Genomic DNA, 22,992 nt, shown 5'->3' with positions numbered 1-22,992 from the left:
GAATCGTACATATTATGTATCTCCTCCATGTACCTCTCATTATTATTACATATATCAATGACTTTTTGTGGATCATCTGCAACATCATGAAGTCTTGAGTATGTTGTTCGATCTCTGTAAATTGTAAACAAAAATAGAAATATTCAATTGAGTAAATAATTTAAGTAATTATTCAATATTTAAATATGTACCATATCACCTACGGCTGCTCCTGGTCGAGTGATGTAAAGTCTCGTTATATTATTATACCAGTGGATATATTCTTGAGTCACATTGATATCAAATTGCTTAATCAAAATTCCTCTTGCCTTAAATCTTCTACGAGACCGCCATCGCACTACTAAATGTGCAACCACAGATTTGTAAATCTCAAGTCAATGTTTTGTAGAAGTGGCTCAGTATTTCATTCTACTTGGATATTTTGTTTAAGACCGAACTATGTGAGCACCCTATCAGGTTGACGCCACTCACCAACATGAAAACATATGAGAGAACTGATGGTCTGCCATATATCTTGACCATTCTTACAAAAATTTGACAAATTATCAATCACATTTTTGTAAGGCTTCCAAATAATCTCAAACATCACACATTACATTAAAAATAAATAAATATATGTTTACTAATGTATAAACAAACTAAAATTTCAGTAACGACGTACATAATCATGTTGAAGAAAGTCGAACATGTACCTATATTGACTAACTACATGAGTAGCTAATCTGGTTACACAAAATTGGTCTCTCCATCTATATTAACAAAGTAATATTATAGATTTTGAATTAATTATATCATCCATCTAGTATTAAACTATTGTTTGATATAAATTCAAATAAAATATTGTATCGTGAATCGTGTGCTCGTCTAGTTATTAGATGATCGTTTGCATGTCTAAGTTGTGGAGCTATTGCGGAAAATCATTCCCAAGCTGTGGAGCTCCATTTTTCATTTTCCCTTTTTAATCTTTACTTGAAGAGAAATTAAAGTATTAAAACAAATTTATTATTTTAATCTTTTGCAAAAGAGAAAGTCTTCAAAACTATTTTGAAATTTTTTTAAACATATTTATTGTTTTATTCTTCATTTTTCATCTCAAATATGTAGGTAAATGAAGGATTGAGTTAAATTATTTTCAAGTAACATAAATTTATTATTATTTTATTATTCAAAAAGCAGGGAGAGATAAGAGGACGAGGAAGAAGATATAATTATTTGTTGGGGCCTATGTTTGGTTTTGAACACAAAACATTTATTTTTTTAATATTGGTCGGGTCTTCAACACATGACCTATTTAAATATACAATATTAATTAAATATTTTTTGAACTACAATAAATCTCTCACTACAATATTTAAATAACTAATTATTTCTTTTATCTTTTAAATTAATGTAATTTGGTTATTAAAAAATATTTTAATTTACATTTAATTTTTTTTCATTACATGTCATTATTAACAATTAAAAAAAAGGAGAAATTTCTAAAAATAGTAGATTTTACAAAATATTTACAAATTATAGCAAATTATATCACTAATAGTCATTGATATGCTAAAATGATAGAAGACTATCAGTGATAGAATCCAAAATTTTACTATAACTTATAAATATTTTATTTTATTTTGTTATTTTTAAAAATGTCCTTTAAAAAATACATCATATTTTTAATAATTAAAAAAAATATAATTATAAATTTTCATTGTAAAAAAATTATAATTATTTAATTATTTAAAAATATCCATGTAAATTTCACATATCGGAAGGAGTAAGACAAAAGCATAATTTAAATTTTGACAAAAGTATTAAAAGTTTTCACAAAAGTATTAAAAAAAAAAAGAAAAAGGGAGAAACTATAACCCAATTTTAATTTTCAAAAATATTTAAAAGGGAAGGTCTTAGAGAGAAAGAGCAAAATAATCAAATTTACTTTAATTTTTTACAAAAATAACTAAATTGGAGAGAAGGCTTTGTCTTGGGTTCAACCCAAGAGAGAGAAGATAAAATATTTTAAAAATGATTAAAAACTACCATATTATAATAAATATTTTAAAATTATAATAAATCTCTAAATATTTATTTCATTTACAATATTTAAATTAAACCTCCATGTATATGTATGATAAGGAAGAATAGTAAAAAACTCAAATTATAATAATTTTTACATCAAACACAAATTATAATAATAATAACACTTCTATTATACTTTGCATTCCAAATACGTACTATAATAATTGTATAATTATCTGCAACCTCATGAAAATGAGACTATAATAAACCACATAATAACACTAAACTATTATAATCACAAACTATTATAATTCACTTTTTGTTTCGGTCACTCTCCTAATTTTCTTTTGATGTTTAGGTTGAAACTCAGAGTTAGTGTCAACTGGTAAATATTTTGATTTATTTTAATTTTCTAAAAATATTAAAATGTTTGATTTATTTTAGTTTATCTAAAATATCAAAAGATTTATTTGTATTAACCAAAAGATTTGATTTGCCAAAAATATCTTTCTAACATTTTATTTTAGTTGATTCTAAGTTATCATATTAAGATAAACGTTAATAATAGTTGATTCTAAATAAGAATGGAAAATATCACATAAATTTGAATCAATCACAAATTGCTATGTTATTTATGACAAAAAAAATACAAATAATTGAATTTGCAACTAATTAAAAGTTGATATGTGTCTCAAATTGAAATTGAAGACATAAATTAAAAAATTCTAATGACTTTGTATATTTTCAATATGATCGTTGCATAAAGTTAATTATTTTTATTTGGATCAAAATAATTAACTTGCACTACAATAGAATATGTATTTCTTGACGCACAACACGAACGTCGAAAAAAAAGCTTCTCCTGACATCGTAGAAGCTCCATCGAAAAAGGTTGGCAATTCCAACGCGACATAAGATGATGTCGGTATAAAGTAATTTAATAAAAAAAATATAAACTTCTCCCAACACCATGCATAACGGACGTTGGAAGAAGTTAAATATATTTTAAAAAACTATAGACTTCTCCTGACGCCGTTATGCATGACATGAGGAGAAGTCTACAAATGTTTTAATATATTTAACTTTTCCCGACGCCATACGTAACAACGTCGGGAGAAGTCTATAACTTTTTAAAATATATTTAACTTCTCCTGATACCATGCATGACAATGTTAGGAGAAGTTTATAACTTTTTAAATATATTTAATTTCGCATAATGATGTCGGAAGAAGTTTATAACCTAGGTAGATTTATTCGTTTGTTTGTTTTTCATTTAGCTCTGCAAATGTTTGTTCTTTATTTTATGATTTTAAGATGAATCTACATTTTGCATTTTGGTTCTATTAATTTAAATGTTCATCTTTGATTTGTTTTGTTATGCTTCAACTTACATCGTAAAAATGGTAAGACCAGTTCAATTTTTACAATCTTTTAACTTTGAATGAATTTGAAAGTAGTACTAATTCCAAAATATTTTTTTTTGGAAAGATTCTTCATGGATACATAATATCTTTCATTTAATAATGAAATGTAATTATTTTGAAAAAATATATAGGATCTTCCGACGCACAAGATTAAGTGTTGAGATCCTACACACATCTCCCGACTTCGTAATCGTGTGCGTCTGGAGATCCACTTCCGATACATTTTTTTTACTCTGATCTTGACGAGCATTTATGCGTAGGAAAATCCTTTTTCGATGTTTTTTTGTTTATCTCCCGACGATTTTGTGCGTCGGTTGAATACCCATTTTCTTGTAGTGTTGATCCAACGGTCATAATGAAAACATGTGGCATTATCAAAATTAACTAATTTATGTCTTCAATTTGGAACATATGTCTAACTTTTAATTAGTCCAAAATTCAATTAATTAAATTTTTTCGTCGTTAATTTGATAGATAAACAATTTGTGATTGATCCAAAATTTCTCATTCAATAATGATAATAATTATCATCATCAATCTTTAGCGATCTAAATAAATTAGGATATATAACAAAAAGCCCTAATCTAATCTTTTTCATCTTCTTCAACTAGCCACTCCCCAAATCTTTTTTTTTCTCCTTCTCAATCTTATGTTTATGATTCTTGGTTCAATCCTTTGAATTCCATTATCTTGGCTAACTTTTGATGATCACACTCTCCCGGTCACTGACCTTAGTCACTAGCACACATGTTTTATGCTTTTGTTTCTACTTTGTGAACATTACTTTCAATAACGATATTCTATGATCGATAGTGTTTAAATTTGAAATTCAAGATTCTATGGCCAAATTAGTCACATGGGAATGAATACGATAAAACTGCCTACAACTAGTTTGTTGTCAATCATATTTCCAATAGTCACATCGTTATGAAGTTGCAATTTCTTTGAAATTTTCTCACTTTGTCAATAACTTCACTTGTACAATCAACTATGCTTTGTCTCACTGTGGAGGAACTCGTTGGATTCCCTCACATACATGCAATATATAGCTAGTCACAAGTGTAAAGGACCATATTGAGTGGTATTTAATTTTTGCTTATTATCTGGTAGGTGCATCTCAATTACCATGGTAGTTGGTTTAGTTATAGGGTATTTTAGTGTTTTTTGAACCGTTTAAAAACTCTCTAAATTGAATTCTTTAACGTTGTACTTTTTAATTCAAATTAGGGTATTTTTGACAATTTCATACATTTATTTTTTTTATTACATTTTCTTATTTTAATAATTAAATTTTCTTTTCCTATTTGTCTAAAGCAAACCTTTAATTTTGTCGTTGCCTCAACTAAAAATATTGTTTATTAGTGTTTTTCCTTTCGTTACTTAAATAAGTTTGCATTTTTTTCTATTTGTGAAAATTGTTGTGAAATTTAAAAGAAAGTGAAATTAAAAAGGGTAAATTGCAAAAACTCAATACATTGGTCATTGCAATTTTAAGGTTTGAATGGTAAAAATTACACTCAACTTCTATAATTATTAAAATTTGACCCATCAACTTACAAAATTCGAACCATAAATAAATAGATTGAACACTCAATTTTGTACAAATGCTACCATTTATACAACTATAGAAGTTTTGAGTTCAAGTTTGACTCAAATAACGTTTATATAAGTTTAAAAACTCAATTAGTTGCAACGTGATATTTATTAAGAATAATATAACATAATAAGCAGTGGAATTACATTTAAAAGTATAGTGGTAACTAGGAGAATGAGTGATTTTTGAAATATGGTATATTTGAAAAGAAGAGCCTGCCAACCACCTAAACACAAGACAAAAGTATTGTACGGGATAAGATGGGATGAACAATAGCCAACATTATGATAATGAAAAACGAAATAATTTTCCAGAAAATAATAATAACAACAACTAAAGAGTTATCCTAAAAAGCGTATGCATTTTTTTTGTTTCATCTTTCTTATATTATCTCATTCTCTTTCTCAAAAATAAAATATTTAACAAAATATTTATACGAAAAATTGGTTGTAATAAAATTTACTATTTTTAAAAAAATCCCTAATATTTATATATCCAATATTTTCTCTTTTATTACAAACATATGCCAATATATAATTATCATGTTCAAAAACTAAATATAATTTAATTGAGTATAACTTATTTGGCATGTAGATATGGTAATGACGTTGTAATTTGTTACATACTACATTTAAAGTAGGGTAATTATAATAGTAATTGATGACCATTTAAGAAATAATAATTAAGGATAAAACAGTATTTAAAACAAATTGTAAATATAGCAAAACTATCGCTGATAGACTTGTATCATTGATAGACTCGTATGATCAATCAGTGATAGAACAATATTTACAACATAGTCTTGTATCATTAATATAATTTGATAAATTTTGCTATATTTGCAAAATTTTTAAAATATTGTTATATGCTTAATTACTTTGAATCTAATCGTTAAATTTGTAACTATAAAGTATTAATAAAAAGAGTTTATTCCTCTAATTGAATGAAGCAAACATTATCAAATCTTAATTTATAAAATGTCGTAGGTGATTGAATCAAATTGATAATAAAACTAAAGTTGTGTGTTAATTGAACTATTAATATTTAAAAAAGTTTACGAAAGTGATGTGTTATTTTAAATATTCTCCAAATTTGAATTTGAGAGATATATTTTGAAAGAAAAAAAGAAATGATATGGGCATTGTTAAACTAAAAAACGTAGGTAAATTTAAAAGACAAAATTTCAAGAAAGGAAGGAAGAAGAAAAGAAAGAGGAATGTACAATAATAAAATCACGATCGCAAGAAATAAGGGGCACTAACGCACGCCTCCCACTACGCATCGACATTCTTCTTACAATCATTTATTTAAGTATTGTTGTTATTAGAAAAAAAAGGAGCAAAATTGGGCAAAAGCCAAAGGTTGTGAGCTGTGAAAAAGACACAAGGCATGACAGTCTCTAAACTACATTCAAACAAAATTCCATTTCTTATTTATTCTTCATTCTTCTCCTTCTCCTTCTTCTTCTTCTTCTTCTTCCTTTATTTCTTTTATATTGTGTTTCCTATATTTTTAGTCCACAACGAAACTCCATAGCTACTTCTCTTCTTCCTCCTCCTCAACTCAACGCCCTCTCTTTACCCTTTTCCTTCTTTAACTTCAACCCAAACAAAAAGAAAAAAAGAAAACTAAAAAACGTTAAATTACTTTGATTTTGTTTCAATGGGTATTGGTACTTCTTGCCCTGCTCTTCTGTTCAACACCTTTCCCCTTTTCTCAAACCTTCTCATATTCCTTGCTTTCCCTCTGAATATTCATCATTTTCACTTTACTTTCCCATTACCAATCTAAATTAGAAATCTCAATTTCAACATCACTAAATTAGGGAATCCCCTCTTCTTTTCTCTGTTCTTTGCTTTTCTGTCTGCATGTTCCACGATTTTGGATCAACATGATCAAAGCCTTCGCTTCTGTAACATCTCTCACCTTTCCTTTTTTATTCTTTTGCTCTTTGTTTTGTGTAACCCATTTGCCTTATGCCTCTTTATTTTGCTCTTCTTTGATGATTTTTTTCTGGGTCGTCCTTATTTTATCCTTTTTGTGCTTTCTGGTGCTTTAGGACTCTGGGGCTCTTCTTTTGAGATTTGGCTTTTAAATTTCGAATTTGGAATTTCTGGGTTGCGGTTATTTGTTTGGAGACAGAGGGAAATTGACTGTTGTATTGATTTTCTGAATGCCTTTATTGCTGTTTTAATCTTTCAAATGGGTTGTTGTTGGTTTGATCTCTTGGATTTTGATACTCACTTCATTAAGTTTTATGTGTCTTCCTTTTTTCATATTGCTCTGCTTCTTTTGGTAGGCATTAGAGAGTAGAGGATCATTTTGGGTAGCAATAGTGAGTTGAATTTAATTTTTGAACTGTATTTTTGAGCTCTCTCAACTCAATTCTAGTTCATGGGTTGTTGTAACTCCACTTTTCAACTTAGAAGCTTGTAATTTCTACTGGGCAAGTATACTATTACCATTATTCTTTGTTTTTTTTTCCTTCCTATACAAAAAGGAGAAAAAATCCTAAAACACAAGTACTTAGGAATTTGAGATTTGAAGAATTTAATTTTGTCAACCTTCTTAATGGGGATGAATAATTTCAGAATTGCATATGACGTTGTTACTTAATTTTGATTTTTGGTGGAGAATTGGCAATCAGAATCTTTGGAAGCTATCAAAATTGCAGTTTCTCCAATATTGTTGCTGCAATATTGGTTTGTTATTTTTACAAGTTATTGAAAGCACTTTGCCCCTCTCCATGGCTCTCTAAATCAAATAGATAACTCCTATCATTATTTTTTTCATTTTTATTTGCATAATTTGAATGTTTCTCGTTTAACTCATTTTCCATATTTCAGAATTCCATACTATCAGACGCAAAGAATAGATTGCGCATCTATACTTTCTTTGCTGCCTTATTACTTGGTGCTGGAGTTTATTTCATTGCAAATGAATTTATTACAAAGGTAGAAAATTGAAGCATAGTTTTCCATAATTCTTGTAGCATGCTGTATGCATAGATATGACATCGGCAGAATATCTTGAAGGTTAAGTTAATGGGTTCAAGGTGTGGTTGAGGTTAATAATATTCGTAGTGCTGAGATTGAGTTGATCATCTTCATGTTGGATTTCAAATAATTAGCTTTCTTACAGCTTTCAAAATTTTGATCCTGCATCTAAAGCATTGGCTTTGCAGACTACCGTGCATTCACCATCTATATTTCTTGAATATAGGCCCTAGATTGCTCAATGGTTAAGTAAAAATCCGAATTAACACCAGTCCTCTGCTCTTGGAAGAATGCTTGTTTATGAGTTGTTAATCTCCTTTCAATTGATAGTCATTGGGTTAATATTTGTTGTATTGTCTCACTGGGTATTATTATGCCCAAAGTGTTATTCTTATGTAGATTATAAGTTTATGTTAGATGATATAATATTAAATTTGTCTTCACCCATCAGCTTAAGCTTTTGGGTCAATAGGTGATTTAAGATTTTATAGCCATTCTTGTTAGCACATATCATCATGCATTCAAGTCATAACGATAGGATCATCATTCGAAATGAGTCCATAATGGATATTTGACAAACTTGCAGGGAAGTTTTAGATGGGAGGTTTTTTATTCTGCCCAAAATGTAAAATCCAGCACATGCAAGGTTCGTCTAGTCAAACCCTGAGTTCTTTTTATGGTTTATCATTGACTTTTGTTCTAGTTTAATAAGTTTTCTAAATCCTTCGCTCCCACCTCATCTTCCTTGCTTCGTAGAATCAATGCAGGCCTCCTGGGAGCGAGTCTTTACCAGAAGGAATCATTAGTAAAACATCTAACTTTGAATTTCAGCCTCTTTGGGGCTCGTCTTTACAAAATGTAAGTGATTTGTAGATTGAAATCTTGCTTACCAGATTTCTGATATGAACCTCTTTTGTCCAATGAAATGTAATTTTTCTTATGTTTGAATAGAGTGTTCAGTTCACTTATATTAAGAGTGGGAAGTTAAAATTTCAGTTTTCATGATTTGTTGGTAAATGATTTAAGATAAGTACTCTGTTTCAATCAAGTACATGGCTTGGTTAATTCATTTAATAGTACATTCCAACTATTTCACTTATATACAACTTGGTTGATGAATAAACAAAATCTGTATATAAAAACTACAAGTATTTATTATTTGGGCCGAAAAATGATGATCTAATTCATCACTGTTAATTAAAAATATGTTTTGTGCCAGAAAAAGCCGAAGGTTTCCAAGAACTTATTAGCAATTGCTGTTGGAATCAAACAGAGACATGTAGTGTCAAAAATTATTGAAAAGGTTGTGATTTGATGCCCTTATTCTTTATTACATCTTTTTAGCAATCTGTTCCCTTAGTTGCTTGTTAATACATATTTTTCATTTTCAGTTCCCTCAAGATGATTTCGACGTGATTCTTTTTCATTACGATGGTGTTGTGGATGAATGGAGGGAATTTGCATGGTATTCTCGTGCACTACATGTCTCTGCATTAAATCAAACAAAATGGTAATATTTACTTCTGAAATTGATGATTATGTTCAGTTTCAATCTCTTGATCATATGTATTACACCGACTTGAAGTTGCTTCCTTCTTTACACTTTAAATTGGAAATATAATTGGAATACAACTTTCTATGGCATAGGTGGTTTGCCAAGCGTTTCTTGCATCCAGATATAGTTGCTGAATATAATTATATATTTCTCTGGGATGAGGATCTTGGCGTTGATTATTTTGACCCAAAACGGTAGGTATTTTTGTCCTTTCAAGTTTGTTGAGTTAATGGTAATCTCTTATGATATGTTAAATTTGAATTTGATGTTCCTGGTTATAGAAGTTTTAGTTGTTTTTGTTTTAACATATGATATCATGCTTTACAGGTAAAACATACCTTTGTTTCCTAAACTTCCATAAAAGAAATAATTTAGCTAGTCCTAGTTAGTTTTATGATGTCACAGTTTAGTTTTTATATTCTCAAACCTATAAAGAATTTGATCTATAGACATTAGTATGTTAACAATTTAGTTTCTATACGTTATATATGTTTGTTATTTCTTTTACTCAATTTCACTGCTATATCTTCTTTCCTTCATATAAAACTATGTCAGATATATATCAATCCTCAAGGAGGAGGGGCTTGAGATATCACAACCAGCTCTCGATCCTGTTAAGTCCAAGGTGCACCAGCCGCTTACTGCACGCAAAACAGGATCGAAAGTTCACAGGTCAGTTTTGTACATGGTATTTTTGTACTGATCTTTTGTACTTTTACCGTTATATTGCTATTGTTTGAGACCATGAGTCTAGACAACTTATATGCATTCAGTAGAAACTTTATGGGTTTTCACATTGAACAAAAAATAGTCATTTTCCGCAATGGTTGAGTTTGAACTTTCGAGCTAGCCTCTTATTGGTTCCACAAAGTTTACTTGAAAGAAATGTCTATTTTAGGTTTCAGAGACCTATTAAATGCTATAATGATGTTTTCTCACCCTCCAAATTGTTTCCCATTAATCTGTCACATCTAAAATGTCATGTTCTCCGGTTTTATTTTTGCTGAACTGCGTATTGAGTCTTCAATTCACCCGTACTTATGTTGACCAGTTTTCTTTAATTTTCAAACAGAAGGTTTTATAACTTCAAAGGCGCTGGACGGTGCTATGCTAATAGCACAGGTCCTCCATGCACAGGGTAAAAGTATTATTGATCCTTTCGATGACGGGGTTTTTCTAATTTTTCTAATATTGGATTCAAACAGGTTAATAAATTGTATATATTTAATAAATTTGATGTAGATGGGTTGAAATGATGGCTCCTGTGTTCTCAAGGGCAGGATGGAGATGCACATGGTATATGATTCAGGTAAATAAACTACTATTGACTGAGATTCAAAGAATACATCTCAAAAGTAGGAGTAGAAATTATCTTTAAACTATTTTGTAAGACTAATCTTTTGAAAGAGCATAAATGTTTTAAATCTCAAAAATGTTTTCCAAAGGATATTGTTTGCTCTTGAACTACCTGAGATCAGTACATAGGTGTTGAGAGCTATATGGTTCGGTCTCACATCCACGACCTGGGGTTTATATGTAATGACAGTACCACTAAGTTTAAAGTATTATGTTTAAATTTGATTCACTCCTTGTGTGAAAATTTCAACTATCCACATGTATACAGAAATTTAATGCCAAAATACACGGCTATTACCTTCTCTCTGCTTTACAGAATGACTTGATCCATGCATGGGGATTAGATAGACAGCTTGGCTACTGTGCACAAGTAAATTTCATACTAAACCATTACGATAACTTGGCTTTTAAGCCATTATTTTCTTGTTGAGTTTGTAATTATGGATTCTCTTTTAGGGTGACCGAACAAAAAAAGTTGGTGTCGTTGATGCAGAATACATAGTACATTTAGGACTGCCAACGCTTGGTGCTTCCCATGACAACGCGGTAAAGTTCTTCAGTCAAACCATCCTGTGAATTTTAGGACTTCAACCGGTCATTTGTTGCACTTACTATTACTATGATTTTTCTCTAGCTTTCATTTAGCATTAAGTTATCCAGTGTATATTATGGCACTAAACTGACCTTCCCATCCGAGCAGCTGAATTCCGATGCTGCGTTGAAGAAAGACTCATCAAACTTAGATAGATCGGTTTGTCTTCTGAAAACTCTAAACTCACCGAAATTTATATTCCATTTTCTTCCATTATAAGACCTAGCTTAGTGTTCAATTCTTGCAGGAACCCCAAGTGAATAATAGAGTCAAAGTAAGTTACTACAATCAATCCCAGTATTTCTTTTTTTCCGATCTTGAGTAGGTTGTTAGTGGTTTGTAATTTATCCTAAAATGTGTAGGTGAGGATGCAATCTTCCTTAGAAATGCAGATTTTCAAGGATCGATGGACTGATGCAGCAAAGAATGACAGATGTTGGATCGACCCTTATCCGTAATTACAAAAGTCAACCATTGTTATTTTGATTATTTTATTTACATACATATGAAATAAAGCTGGAAGTGAAGGTGTTCCAGTCTCCATTAACAGAGCTCAAACACAGCTGGAGCATTCAGGCTTGGATAAGATTGAAGATATCTCATAACAACTTATACCCAACAAATTCAAATAACCAAGGACGATGCTTTCCATTTGGAATCAACTTGGCCTTTTTTTACTCTATACAAAATAATGTCTTTCAAAAGGTTGGTTGTTTATTTATTTATTGTTATTATTTTTTGGGAGGGTTTGTTGTAAATGCATTATAGTTTTCCTAGAAATTATAGTTTGAAAATATGAGGTTTTGTAAAACTTTCCATGTAATCTGAGTAAATGTAAAGTTTGCTTGTATTGGATAGTATTCAGTCTTAGTTAGATTAATTATTTGTTAGGTGTTTGTTATTCTGTTATGTCTATATAAAAATACATTTATTGGAGAATTAGATAAGACATCAAATGTACTTACCCTCATTTCTTCTCAACTCAATACGGTATCAGTGCTTATATGGTTTTCCATCTCTTTCCTTTCTTTTGCATCATGGCTTCCACGAACCAACATCTAAAATCCTCTATAGCAATACATCTAATCTTGTGTTGGCTACAGACCCTCTCTTCACTTGTGATAATTTCGTTTTGTGCCTGAAACAACAATTTTGTAGTTTCCTGGATTTTCAACTCAGTTTCTAAAGGTATTTTTCTAGTATTCTTTTAGTTTTTAAAACTCCACACGAAAAATCTGGTTAGATCTTATGTAAAACTCAAAAGTCTTTGAGATGAATACATAAGTCTATGAGATGGATACACTTCATAACGACCTAGTTGTGCGTGTGGAAATTTTACTTGTGAAGGAGTGAATTCGATTGAAGAATTTATTCACTTCTAGAGAGTGTTTGACCCACGGGTTTGGAATTAGGGGTTTTGGCATTTTTGATGTTTGTCCACTTGGAATAAGATTCTTCAGTATTAAGATTCCAAACCCGTGAGTTTGGAATATGTTCTTTTTAAAAGTTTTATTTTTAATGTCATAATTTTTAGAAAATTTTTACTTCAACGTCTTATCAATAATCGTTAGCAACAATTGTTAGCCAATTTTACGATCAACAACAATGATTGATCGACAGTCACAAAAATTGATAATTTTAACCGTCGGCTCTAGATCGTCTTGACCGTTGATTATCATTCGTTTTGATTGTCGGTGATCGATCTTGATTGCTTGTGACCTACAACTTTGAACGTTACTGTCGTGGGATGAACATCTTGATCGACGACAACCAATCATTATCGCTAATTATCGATATCATGCCTATTAACAAACGATCGTAGCGGTGGTCAATGATCAATAGCCATAATCCTTGACGACTGATTGCTATGATGGTCAACGACCAACCAATTGTCTTAAAATTGGTGACCGTTGATTGTCTTCACTAAGGCTTCCTCCACTCTTTCCCATGGGATTGAATAGTAAACAATATTCAAGTCCATGGATTACATTTTTTTTTCTAATTCAATTTAGAAAATTCATCAACCAACTCCAAACACCACCCTAGCAACCATTGTCAATCGACCACTAGTGTGATTTCTGATAAACTCGATCGACGAACGTCCGACCACCACTTTTACAATTGCTGCAAATCTTGAAAATTAATAAAAATGAAAATTTGAAAACTTTTTTATCTGAGTCATTCCATATACGCCTTTGATTTAATCAAAATAATATTTTTTTAAATACACATTTTTTTATTCTTTTATTTTCTTTGCCATTTGAGTTTTTTTATAACTATTATTATTAGATTTTTTTTAATTATATCTTTTCTGTTCCTTATTTAAAATTATTTTTTTCTTCATTTTAGGAGATTTTGTTTATTTTGTTATATTTTTTCAAGTGAAAATTAATGACCTATATATTGTGATCTCGAGTATAAATCAAATATTAATATATTGATAATATAGTGAAAATTGTAATTATATATCACATATATACCATGGTTTATTTTTAATTTAATAACATTTTTCTTTTATTTTTTGTTAGTCAATTTAATTAGAAGACTTAAAGACTTATTTGAATTGACTTAAGAAAAAATATTTTTTTTTAAAAAAAAACTCATTTTTATTTAGATCTCTTTTGATAAAAGTGGTTTAAAATACATTGTATGTGTGTCATAAAAGACAACCATAAATATGACTAAATGTGACTCTACTTGACTTTCGATTTTGCATGACCTTTTTGGTTATGCTTATTTTGAAACATATTAGACCATTTTTAATGTTGCTTGACTAAAAATTTCGTAAACTTCATTCGATAATGATTTGTTACATTTTGTGAATGGTTTGTAATATTCCTACTTAGACCATTCATGTTAATGCAACTATAATCAAAATTATTGTTATCTAATATTAAAGTTTTTCGTTTTTACATTAGTTTCATTAAAATCAATAAAGTCAAGAAATTGAATTAGAGATACAAGATATATATAAAAAGGTTCCATTAAAAATTTGATACAAAATAAATTTAGGACGTACCGTTAATAAAAAAAAATCCAAACTAATTAACTAAACCCATGAATTCAAAATCAACACTCCAAACAAAGACATACAAAATTTAGATTTCCAATTACTACACCCCAAACACAGACATTTGTACTACTCAGGCATCAGAACCCCATCAAATAATCTCACATGCATTTAATTTTGAGGCATTTGATTCAAAACCTGCACGCCAAACACATCTCTAGTGTCTAATGTGTTTCTTAGTGGGAAGTATTGAAAATAACGACAAAAATTAACTAACACAAGATTTATGTGAAACTGTAGTACATGATGAAAATAGATGAGGGAGTTTTCTTGTTATTATTTTATTTCACAAACAATTAAATGGGGGAAGATTAATAGGCAACGAGAGTCTAAGATAAAAAAGGAAAGACTAATTAAGGTTACATAAAATACCAAAGAATCCTTAGGCTTTCAACATACAACAAGTCCACTAATTCTAACATTCTCCCTCAAGTTAGGACGTAAATGTCGATAAGACCCAACTTGTTGACGCAAAAACCAAAACTTTGTTTGAGAAGCCCCTTAGTGAGTATATCATAAATTTGTTGGTTTGAAAGAATGTAAGGAATGCAAATGTTACCATTATTATATCTTTCTTCAATAAAGTGTTTATCAATCTCCACATATTTGGTTCTATCATGTTGAGCTGGATTGTTATCGATGCTAATAGCAACCTCATCATTGTAGAAGAATTTCATAGATACCTCATAGTCCTGAAGAAGATCAGATAACACCATCTGAAACTAGATTTACTTACAAATTCTCAAACTCATAGCCATGTACTCGGCTTCAGCACTGCTTCTTGTCAATTCTCTCATATAAGAATTTCTCTTCAATCTCAGTCAACCGCTCAAATTGTGACTTCGACAATTGTTTCATTGCCGACATAATTGCTTCTCGCTTAGCCAAGGAGCTAACAAAGCTCTAATACCACTCGTCACAATCTTAATTTTTCAAACACAAAACAAGGATTGTGCAACAATTGTTCTAACTCTATGAACAAGTTAGTAGTATTAAATCTGAAAGTCGTGGACAAACTCACGGTATGATGTAGCCTCACTTTATGCTTTAAGAGAAATTGGTTTTATAAAATATGAGAGAGAAAGAAAAGCATTTAAAACATCATGAAAGAAAACATTGAAGATTGTCAATTGTAAAGAAAACTTGGATTGCAAAGAGAACAACAAGGCTTGATCGGAGATTCAACAAGTATATCTCATCTATAGTACATTTAAAACTTTTTTAGGATTGACAGACTTGCATATTAAAAGTACGAAATGTCACACTCTAGGTCAGTGACATCAAAAGGAAAGCAATAGACTAAGTTAAGTACAAAACATAAAGATAAGATGGTTTGGGGACGCTTGGACATGCAACCATACACAAACAACGCCTTGGACAAATATGCTCTGAAGGGATAAAAGTCTTATGGCAACAGAAGAATTTAAAGAACCGTTCCTCAAATTAATTTTGGGAATCTTAAAATACCAGTACATTGGCAAAAATTAGAATCAAAATTCTAAATAAAAACTAAGCATACTTTTAATTTACAAGATACAAAGAACTTACTTTTAATGACGTCTCTGAATCTACAAACCACCGAATTGGATACACCACCCGTCGAAGACCTTCCTATTATCTGGGATGAGATTGGTTTGTGGGAACCAATTGGAATGGAAAAAAGTTTAGAGGTAGTTGGAAGAAACTCTTTTCTTTTTGCAAAGCAAAAGCCTTAACTTTATTTTTTCTTGATAAATTCGTTAAAAAAAGCGGCTTTCTTCTAGGTATTTATAACTATCTTTCACTTTTGGAATATGAATAGAGAAGTAAGAGAGAATCATGAGATTCTATTATCAAATCTACTAATTAATTAACGGTTAATCAATTAGTTAATAATTAATTAAATCATATTTAATAATATTTCATTCAAATCTTATTTGAACGAATATCTTTCCATTATCTTATAGATTTATATTAATATAATTAATTAAATCATGTTTAATTAATATTTCATTCAAGTCTTATTTGAATGAATATCTTTCTAATATCTTATAGATTTAAATTAATATAATTAATTAAATTATATTTAATTAATATTTCATTTGAATCTTATTTGAATGAATATCTCTCCAATATCTTATAAATTTAATTAAATGAACTAAATTATTAATTAATTCTCCAGTTAGTTAATAGCTAAATTAAATATCTTATATTTAACTTAAATTAAATTTGAATCATATTCAAATATAAGTTTCTCTCGTAACCAATAATTTTAATATGAATCCAATTCACATTAAATTAATATTTGAACTCATTTAAATATTTTATCTCTCATAAATTAATTTTGAATCATATCCAAAATTAAATTTATATAATAAAGTTTATCAATCTCACAACTCTTTACGAGCTAGGAAGGGGACCTAATGGACCTACAGATCAGAAGCTACAACGATATGAGATTAATTGACTACACTCATTAATCACATTAATCAATATTCGTTAACTATGTGTACACTCCACTAAAGACTCACAACTAAACTCTTCTCACTGTAGATATATTTCTGTGTCTACGAATATAAACCAATAACAATAAGTTAGTCATTCACGAGTGTTCGTAACACCAGCTGGATCAATTTACTGTTTTACCCTCGGGTTACCTCTAATCCTTAAATACCAGTGCTCCTCCAATGAACAACCTGTTTATGGTCCTACTAATAAATAGAAACCCCTCTCGTGCCATAAAGAAGGTAGGGCTCTTTGTTCAAGACCTGGAGACACCATTTAAGGGAACATTCATCTACGTACCCTAAAGTAGGGAAGAAGTGAATTCCATCTTGTATAATTATGTTCTTAGCTCCTCACTCGGTCCTATTCCCAAAATGATAAACTTATTGAGTCGACGATCTGGCCACTCTCACCCGTACAAATCAAAGGACAATCCCTCACGAACTGAAGTTCATAATACAGTCAGGATTAAGACTAAGTTACCTATGTCATCCTAGTGAAATAGAAACCTAACTAGTTAACGGAGTTACATCAGGTAGTTATTATTTTGCGGTCTGATCTTATGCAAACTCATTGTATAGGATACCCTCACTCGCAGGTCAACTACACGAACGCATTGGATCATTGCGTTTGTATCAAATACAAAGTGAGTCATATCAATAGTGTTTACAAGATAAGGTACTCAGTCTTATCCCTATACTATAGACCCTTTAAGCTGATCTTGAACATTGATCATTGTATGTCTCTACATACTTTTTAAAACTCATTAAACAGCTTAGGATGTCAATTTATTGGATTTGAGTTATTAAGACAAAACTAATAATTTAATCAATAACAATTATTACAATAATAACACTTTATTAATAACGGTCAATGGATTATATTAACAATTTATGAATTTTAGGATATAAATTCCAACATCGAGAACTGTTTGGTTAGCATAGCAAATGACTCATTTATCTGATCATTTGATGATTTACCTTTTTCACAGGAATCATCTTCATGAATGGACTAAAAGGCAATATCTTTCCCTTTACTTTCGTTTTTGTCAGATATGGTAATTTCAAAAGTGCGAAGTGACCCAAATAATTCATCAAGAGACAATGTAGTAATGTCTCATGGCTCTTCAATAACTGTTACAATCTACGAGTTTTAAGACATAAATCCTAACATCGAGAACTGTTTGGTTAGCATTGCAATTGACTCATTTATCTGATCATTTAATGATTTACCTTTTTCACAAGAATCATCTTCATGAATGAATTAAAAGGCAATACCTTTCCTTTTACTTTCTTCTTTGTCAGATATGACAATTCAAAAGTGCAAAGTGACCCAAATAATTCATCAAGAGACATTGTAGTAATGTCTCATGACTCTTCAATAGCTGTTACTTTCATGTCAAATCTTATGGGTAATGACCACAACACTTTTCTGATAAGTCTAGATTCTGGAATTCCTTCACCAAGATTGAACAAGTCATTAGCAATTTCCAGAAACCTTGCATTGTATTAAGATATGGTTTCTTCTTCCATCATTCTTAATGACTCAAACTTAGAGGTTATAATAAAATATGGGAGATCTTTACTTTAGAAGTACCCTCAAAGGCCACCTCAAGATCCTTCCAGGCGTCTTTTGTTGTAACACAGGAGTTTATTAATTTAAACACATTCAGATCTACTCAGTTATATATAACATTGAGCGTACAAGAGTTTTCTATTGATTCTTGCTTTTCTTCATCCGTCCAGTCTTCTTCAGACTTTGGAACAGATTTTCCATCTACAGTAACCATTGTTTGTGTCCATCTAACTTTAAAAGCTTTCCATGCTTTTACATCAAGAGACTTGATGAAAGAGGTCATACGAGTTCTCCAATATGAATAGTTTTTCTCATCTAGTATGTGAGGTCTAGTAGTTGAACTTCCTTCTCTGGCTATCTCCATTAATACAGAACCCGCTCTGATACAAATTGAAAAAGTAATATAATCAAATTAACCTTTAGCCGCACCTAAAGATATTAGCTCCAGAACTAGCTAAAGCATGCAATCAACAAATAACACAAAAGACTTTGGTAACCCAGTTCGAAAAATATGGCTTACATTTGGGGAGCTTCTGTGCTCAAATAAGAAATATTATTGAGATTCATGAGTTTGTAACTTAAACATTAAAGCTACAAATATTAAGTTATTTCCACAACTTAAATATATAAATTCAGGCTCTCCCGGATGGTAACGGTGAATCTCTTCGAAGACAGATTCAAGTTTCCTCTAAATCAATGGATTGACTCCTCAATCATGTTATTTTCATTCATATTTTCTATCACCCATATTTCACTGTATATGTCAATGGTCTTCACGATAAATGTATATTTCAAATAGACAGTATCATACCTTCAACAGATAGATGTGATGAAGCAGAAGATTCGTTTGAATGAAGCTTGGATTAGTCGTCTTCACACACGCAAAAACGTCGAAAAGCCATATATATATAATCTTGTAGATAAATCTATATAATATAAAATCTCTGAGACATTGTTTGATTAACAAGATATACCCATATTCATTAAATATAGGCAACAACATTTTTTAGTCTTTAATAATCCAAACCGACAAATTCCTTTTGACAAAATATTTCAATAAAAAGCATAAACCATAATGTCCAAAAGCTTCTATCAATATGATAGTTCTTCAAATAAATTAGAATTGAATCCACAATTACAGTATAACTTAATTTAAAACTAAAGAATACATTAAAATAGAGAAAATCCTAAGAACCCAAGCTAGAAAGATTAGGAAAAGAAAAGAATGCATAAAACTAAGAATAAGAACTCAGAAAATTGAGAGAAAATAATGCTTGGACGGCTGGAATTGGTGGTGAAATTACATGAATAAGAACTTTAACGCAGCAGAAGCGTATCAGAGGATCAAACTCAAATTAATTGAAATTTTGAAATACCATTACATTGCAAAAATGCAAAGTTAATTTAGATAACAAAACTCAACTTACTATACAATAATGGCTAAGCATGCTTTTCAAAACTAAATTACAAAGATGTCAAAACTTACTTTCGTGGATGTTTCTGTCTCTGCAAATCTTCTTATTGGAAGCCACGAATGAAACCACTTGTGCATTACCTTCTGTGATAAGTGTTTATCGCCTAAAGTTTGTTCATAAATTACAAATTAAGATGAAGAAAAGTTGCTTGGTGATTAAGGAAAGCTTAAGGACCTCAAGCTGAGTGTCGTTGACGTTTTGCGATTCAAGGATACTCGAAGTCATACCATGTCTCACATGGCAAGTAAGAGCATGTGCAGGGCAGGGTGTGACAACAAGTATACTTGAAAGAAAAACATGATTAAATATTATGATATTTTGAAGGTTAGATAATATATGCATGACTGAGATTTGAAACTAAGACTATGATGATATTATGTGCACAAAGAAGATTATTTTATTGTTGATGTTGAGTGTACTCCATGACAACTAGATTGTCATGAGTGTCAGGTGTGTCCCACTGCGACAAGGACAATAAGAGTACTGAGTGTATTCTATTACATCACAGAGTTGAAGTTAGAAAGGAAGATTGTTACACCCCGCCCTGCACAAGACCTTGCTCACCATGTGAGACGCGACGTGACTTGAGTACCCTTTATTGTTTTATTTTTCTTATAGGCAGAGATTTTAGTTTCTGCGCCTAACAGAAATCCACCTACTCTGCTAGAAGTTGGATTTAAGATTTTTTTAGTAAAAACTCATTCCATTTTGTGCATGATGGTCTATAATTATGATTAGCAACTTAAATATTGTGTCTATAATAGACTAGTAAGAACAACTTGAGTTGTGTTTGTAAAGCTATAGTCTTGTGTTGTTGAGACTTTGATTTTATTTATATATACGTAAGACTTGAGTAAACAGATTGTCCTTGCTTGGATGCCTTGAAGATGTTATTGATAACTTATGGAAATACAAGTTATTATACCCTTTTAGATAGAATAATGTGACCAAAACGTGTAGTAAGTGTGTCAAAATGTGTAACTTATGTTTTAAATTCATAAATGCTCATAAATACACTCTACATAAGTTCCCATGTATGTTTATCCTATTTTGAGTGTCTTAAACCAAGAATAGGAACAAAAGAAGCAACTAGTAGATCGCAGAGGAACTCACACAAGAAGATCCCATGTGACGAGTACAACTTCTAGGCGAGCTCCACATCAACATGCGAGGGAAGTTCACTAGAAGACAAAAGTAGCAGTTGGAGTTGATGTGGCTTGACAATGGTGCATTCGACATTGACATGATCAAATAAATAGAATTTCCCACCAAAAGTTACCTATAAAAGAACTCCTTCCCTACCTAGTAAAGTGGTCGACTTCAAGAGAAGTCAAATGTATGAATGGACCGATCATGGAAGTCTAAATGGGCCAAATCCTAGAGAGAGGTCGAAAGGAGTAGTATTTCCATCGTCTGTAAAAGTCTATCTTCTTCTTCTCTTGTCAATCTATAAGTGGGAGCTTAGAGTTCGAGTGGAGAAGAGTGCATCCTGCATTTCCCCTATCTTGTAAAGTCATTCCTCTTTACTTTCCATTTTATATTTCTTTGCAATATATATGTTTGTATTGTACAATGTCCAAAAGCCTACATTTTTTAATATACTGCATGTTTATACCTCTTCAATCCACCATGTCTTTATTGTTCACTTGTTAATGTGTTATTTGTAAGTTGGATATGTGATAAGTTCTTGATAAGAAGTGCAACTTATAACACATATCGTGTAAGTTGAGCTATAGTCAGCATTTGGCCAATGAATAGCGCCAACTACTCGAAATAGCAAGTAGCAAGGATGTGGCTAACGCGCACAAGAAGTTAGAAACAACTTCACCTTAGCAAGATAACTTCCATCATTTTTGTTCCGAAAGAAGAATAACTGTGGGTGTATGACACCAAGAGGTTGTCACCCTTAAAAGAAAAGTGTTGTTAGTCTTGTAAGTAAAACTTTTTAGATGCATCTTTTTAACCAAGCTTTATCGTTTGCATCCCGAGAGGTGAGCAAGTGTGGCGTTTAAGGCAGTGAGAGGTGTTCACCTTAATCATAAGCTAGTTGACTGAGTTGTACTGCATCAAGGCTGGCACATGGCTTGATCGTCTAGTAATGCAGAGATTTTCCTTCACTCTTTCTTTAACACATGTTAGTTCACATGTCCATTTCACCCCATTCTTATGACTTTTACAGATTCTTTAGTGTAAATAGTAGATATAGTTTAAACTTATACTTCAATACACTTTATAGATATTGTTTTATACCACCTGAATGAAGAGTAAACCCTAAAACTAAGCTTTGATATCAATTCTCTATGTTCGAACCCTAGATAACCCAGGAAACCTATTATTTCGCTTACACTTGGGCAAGCAATAGAAAAACTTGTACTCAACAAGGACTTAGTATTTACGTGAGGATGAGCTACATAGTGAGCAATTTGCAAGCAATCGTCATGATCAATGACTTACCGCGTAGAATTAGATATAGACATACACAACACTATATAACCCTAAGTCCAAACCAATAAGCAATTATAAAGTCTTATATTTTCAGATTTTAGATGTTTTCCACGGTGTGTATGTTTACAAAGAGATAATTTTAAGTTCAAGTTAAACAAAGTCAACAGGTATCATTAGAAGGAGGTGTCGGTCAGCTTTACACCGCCATCTTGGACCAAGTGAGGATGGGCTCCAAGATGGGTGTGACAGGCAAAACCTTAGGACCCACAAAAAAAGAGCAAAAAACATCTTAAAGTGACTAACTCTAAAGGGGCGACAACATAGAAGACCGATGGCAGTTCCGATGGAGACCTGGTGGCCAACAAACTCTGAAGGTCTGCCGAAGATAACAAAGGACAACGACAACAAGAAAGGATAGAAGC

General features: G+C 30.9%; 1 protein-coding gene across 4 annotated transcripts; it reads left to right on the top strand.

The window, feature by feature from the left end:
* The first annotated feature begins 6,379 nt into the window (after positions 1-6,379).
* On the top strand, positions 6,380-12,522 carry LOC101205845. Of its 4 annotated transcripts, none has more exons than XM_031886430.1 (16): positions 6,381-6,934; positions 7,869-7,976; positions 8,605-8,664; positions 8,775-8,876; positions 9,238-9,321; positions 9,410-9,528; positions 9,666-9,767; positions 10,129-10,245; positions 10,646-10,711; positions 10,816-10,882; positions 11,246-11,299; positions 11,386-11,475; positions 11,630-11,680; positions 11,769-11,795; positions 11,884-11,975; positions 12,072-12,522. In XM_031886430.1, exons 1-16 carry the CDS (start codon positions 6,914-6,916, stop codon positions 12,124-12,126), a joined length of 1,215 nt encoding a protein of 404 aa, XP_031742290.1. In that variant the 5' UTR covers positions 6,381-6,913; the 3' UTR covers positions 12,127-12,522. The 4 variants fall into 4 exon arrangements, 3 of the variants coding, with proteins under 3 accessions (XP_031742291.1, XP_031742290.1, XP_031742289.1); XM_031886429.1 differs by lacking the exon at positions 6,381-6,934 and adding an exon at positions 6,964-7,741; XM_031886431.1 differs by lacking the exon at positions 7,869-7,976 and having other exon boundaries at positions 6,380-6,934.
* The last annotated feature ends 10,470 nt before the right edge of the window (positions 12,523-22,992 follow it).

This window comes from Cucumis sativus, chromosome 5, assembly GCF_000004075.3.
Source record: "Cucumis sativus cultivar 9930 chromosome 5, Cucumber_9930_V3, whole genome shotgun sequence".
NCBI lineage: Eukaryota > Viridiplantae > Streptophyta > Magnoliopsida > Cucurbitales > Cucurbitaceae > Cucumis > Cucumis sativus.
The sequence above is the reverse complement of the archived record's forward strand: the minus strand, read 5'-3'. Positions and strand labels throughout refer to the sequence as shown.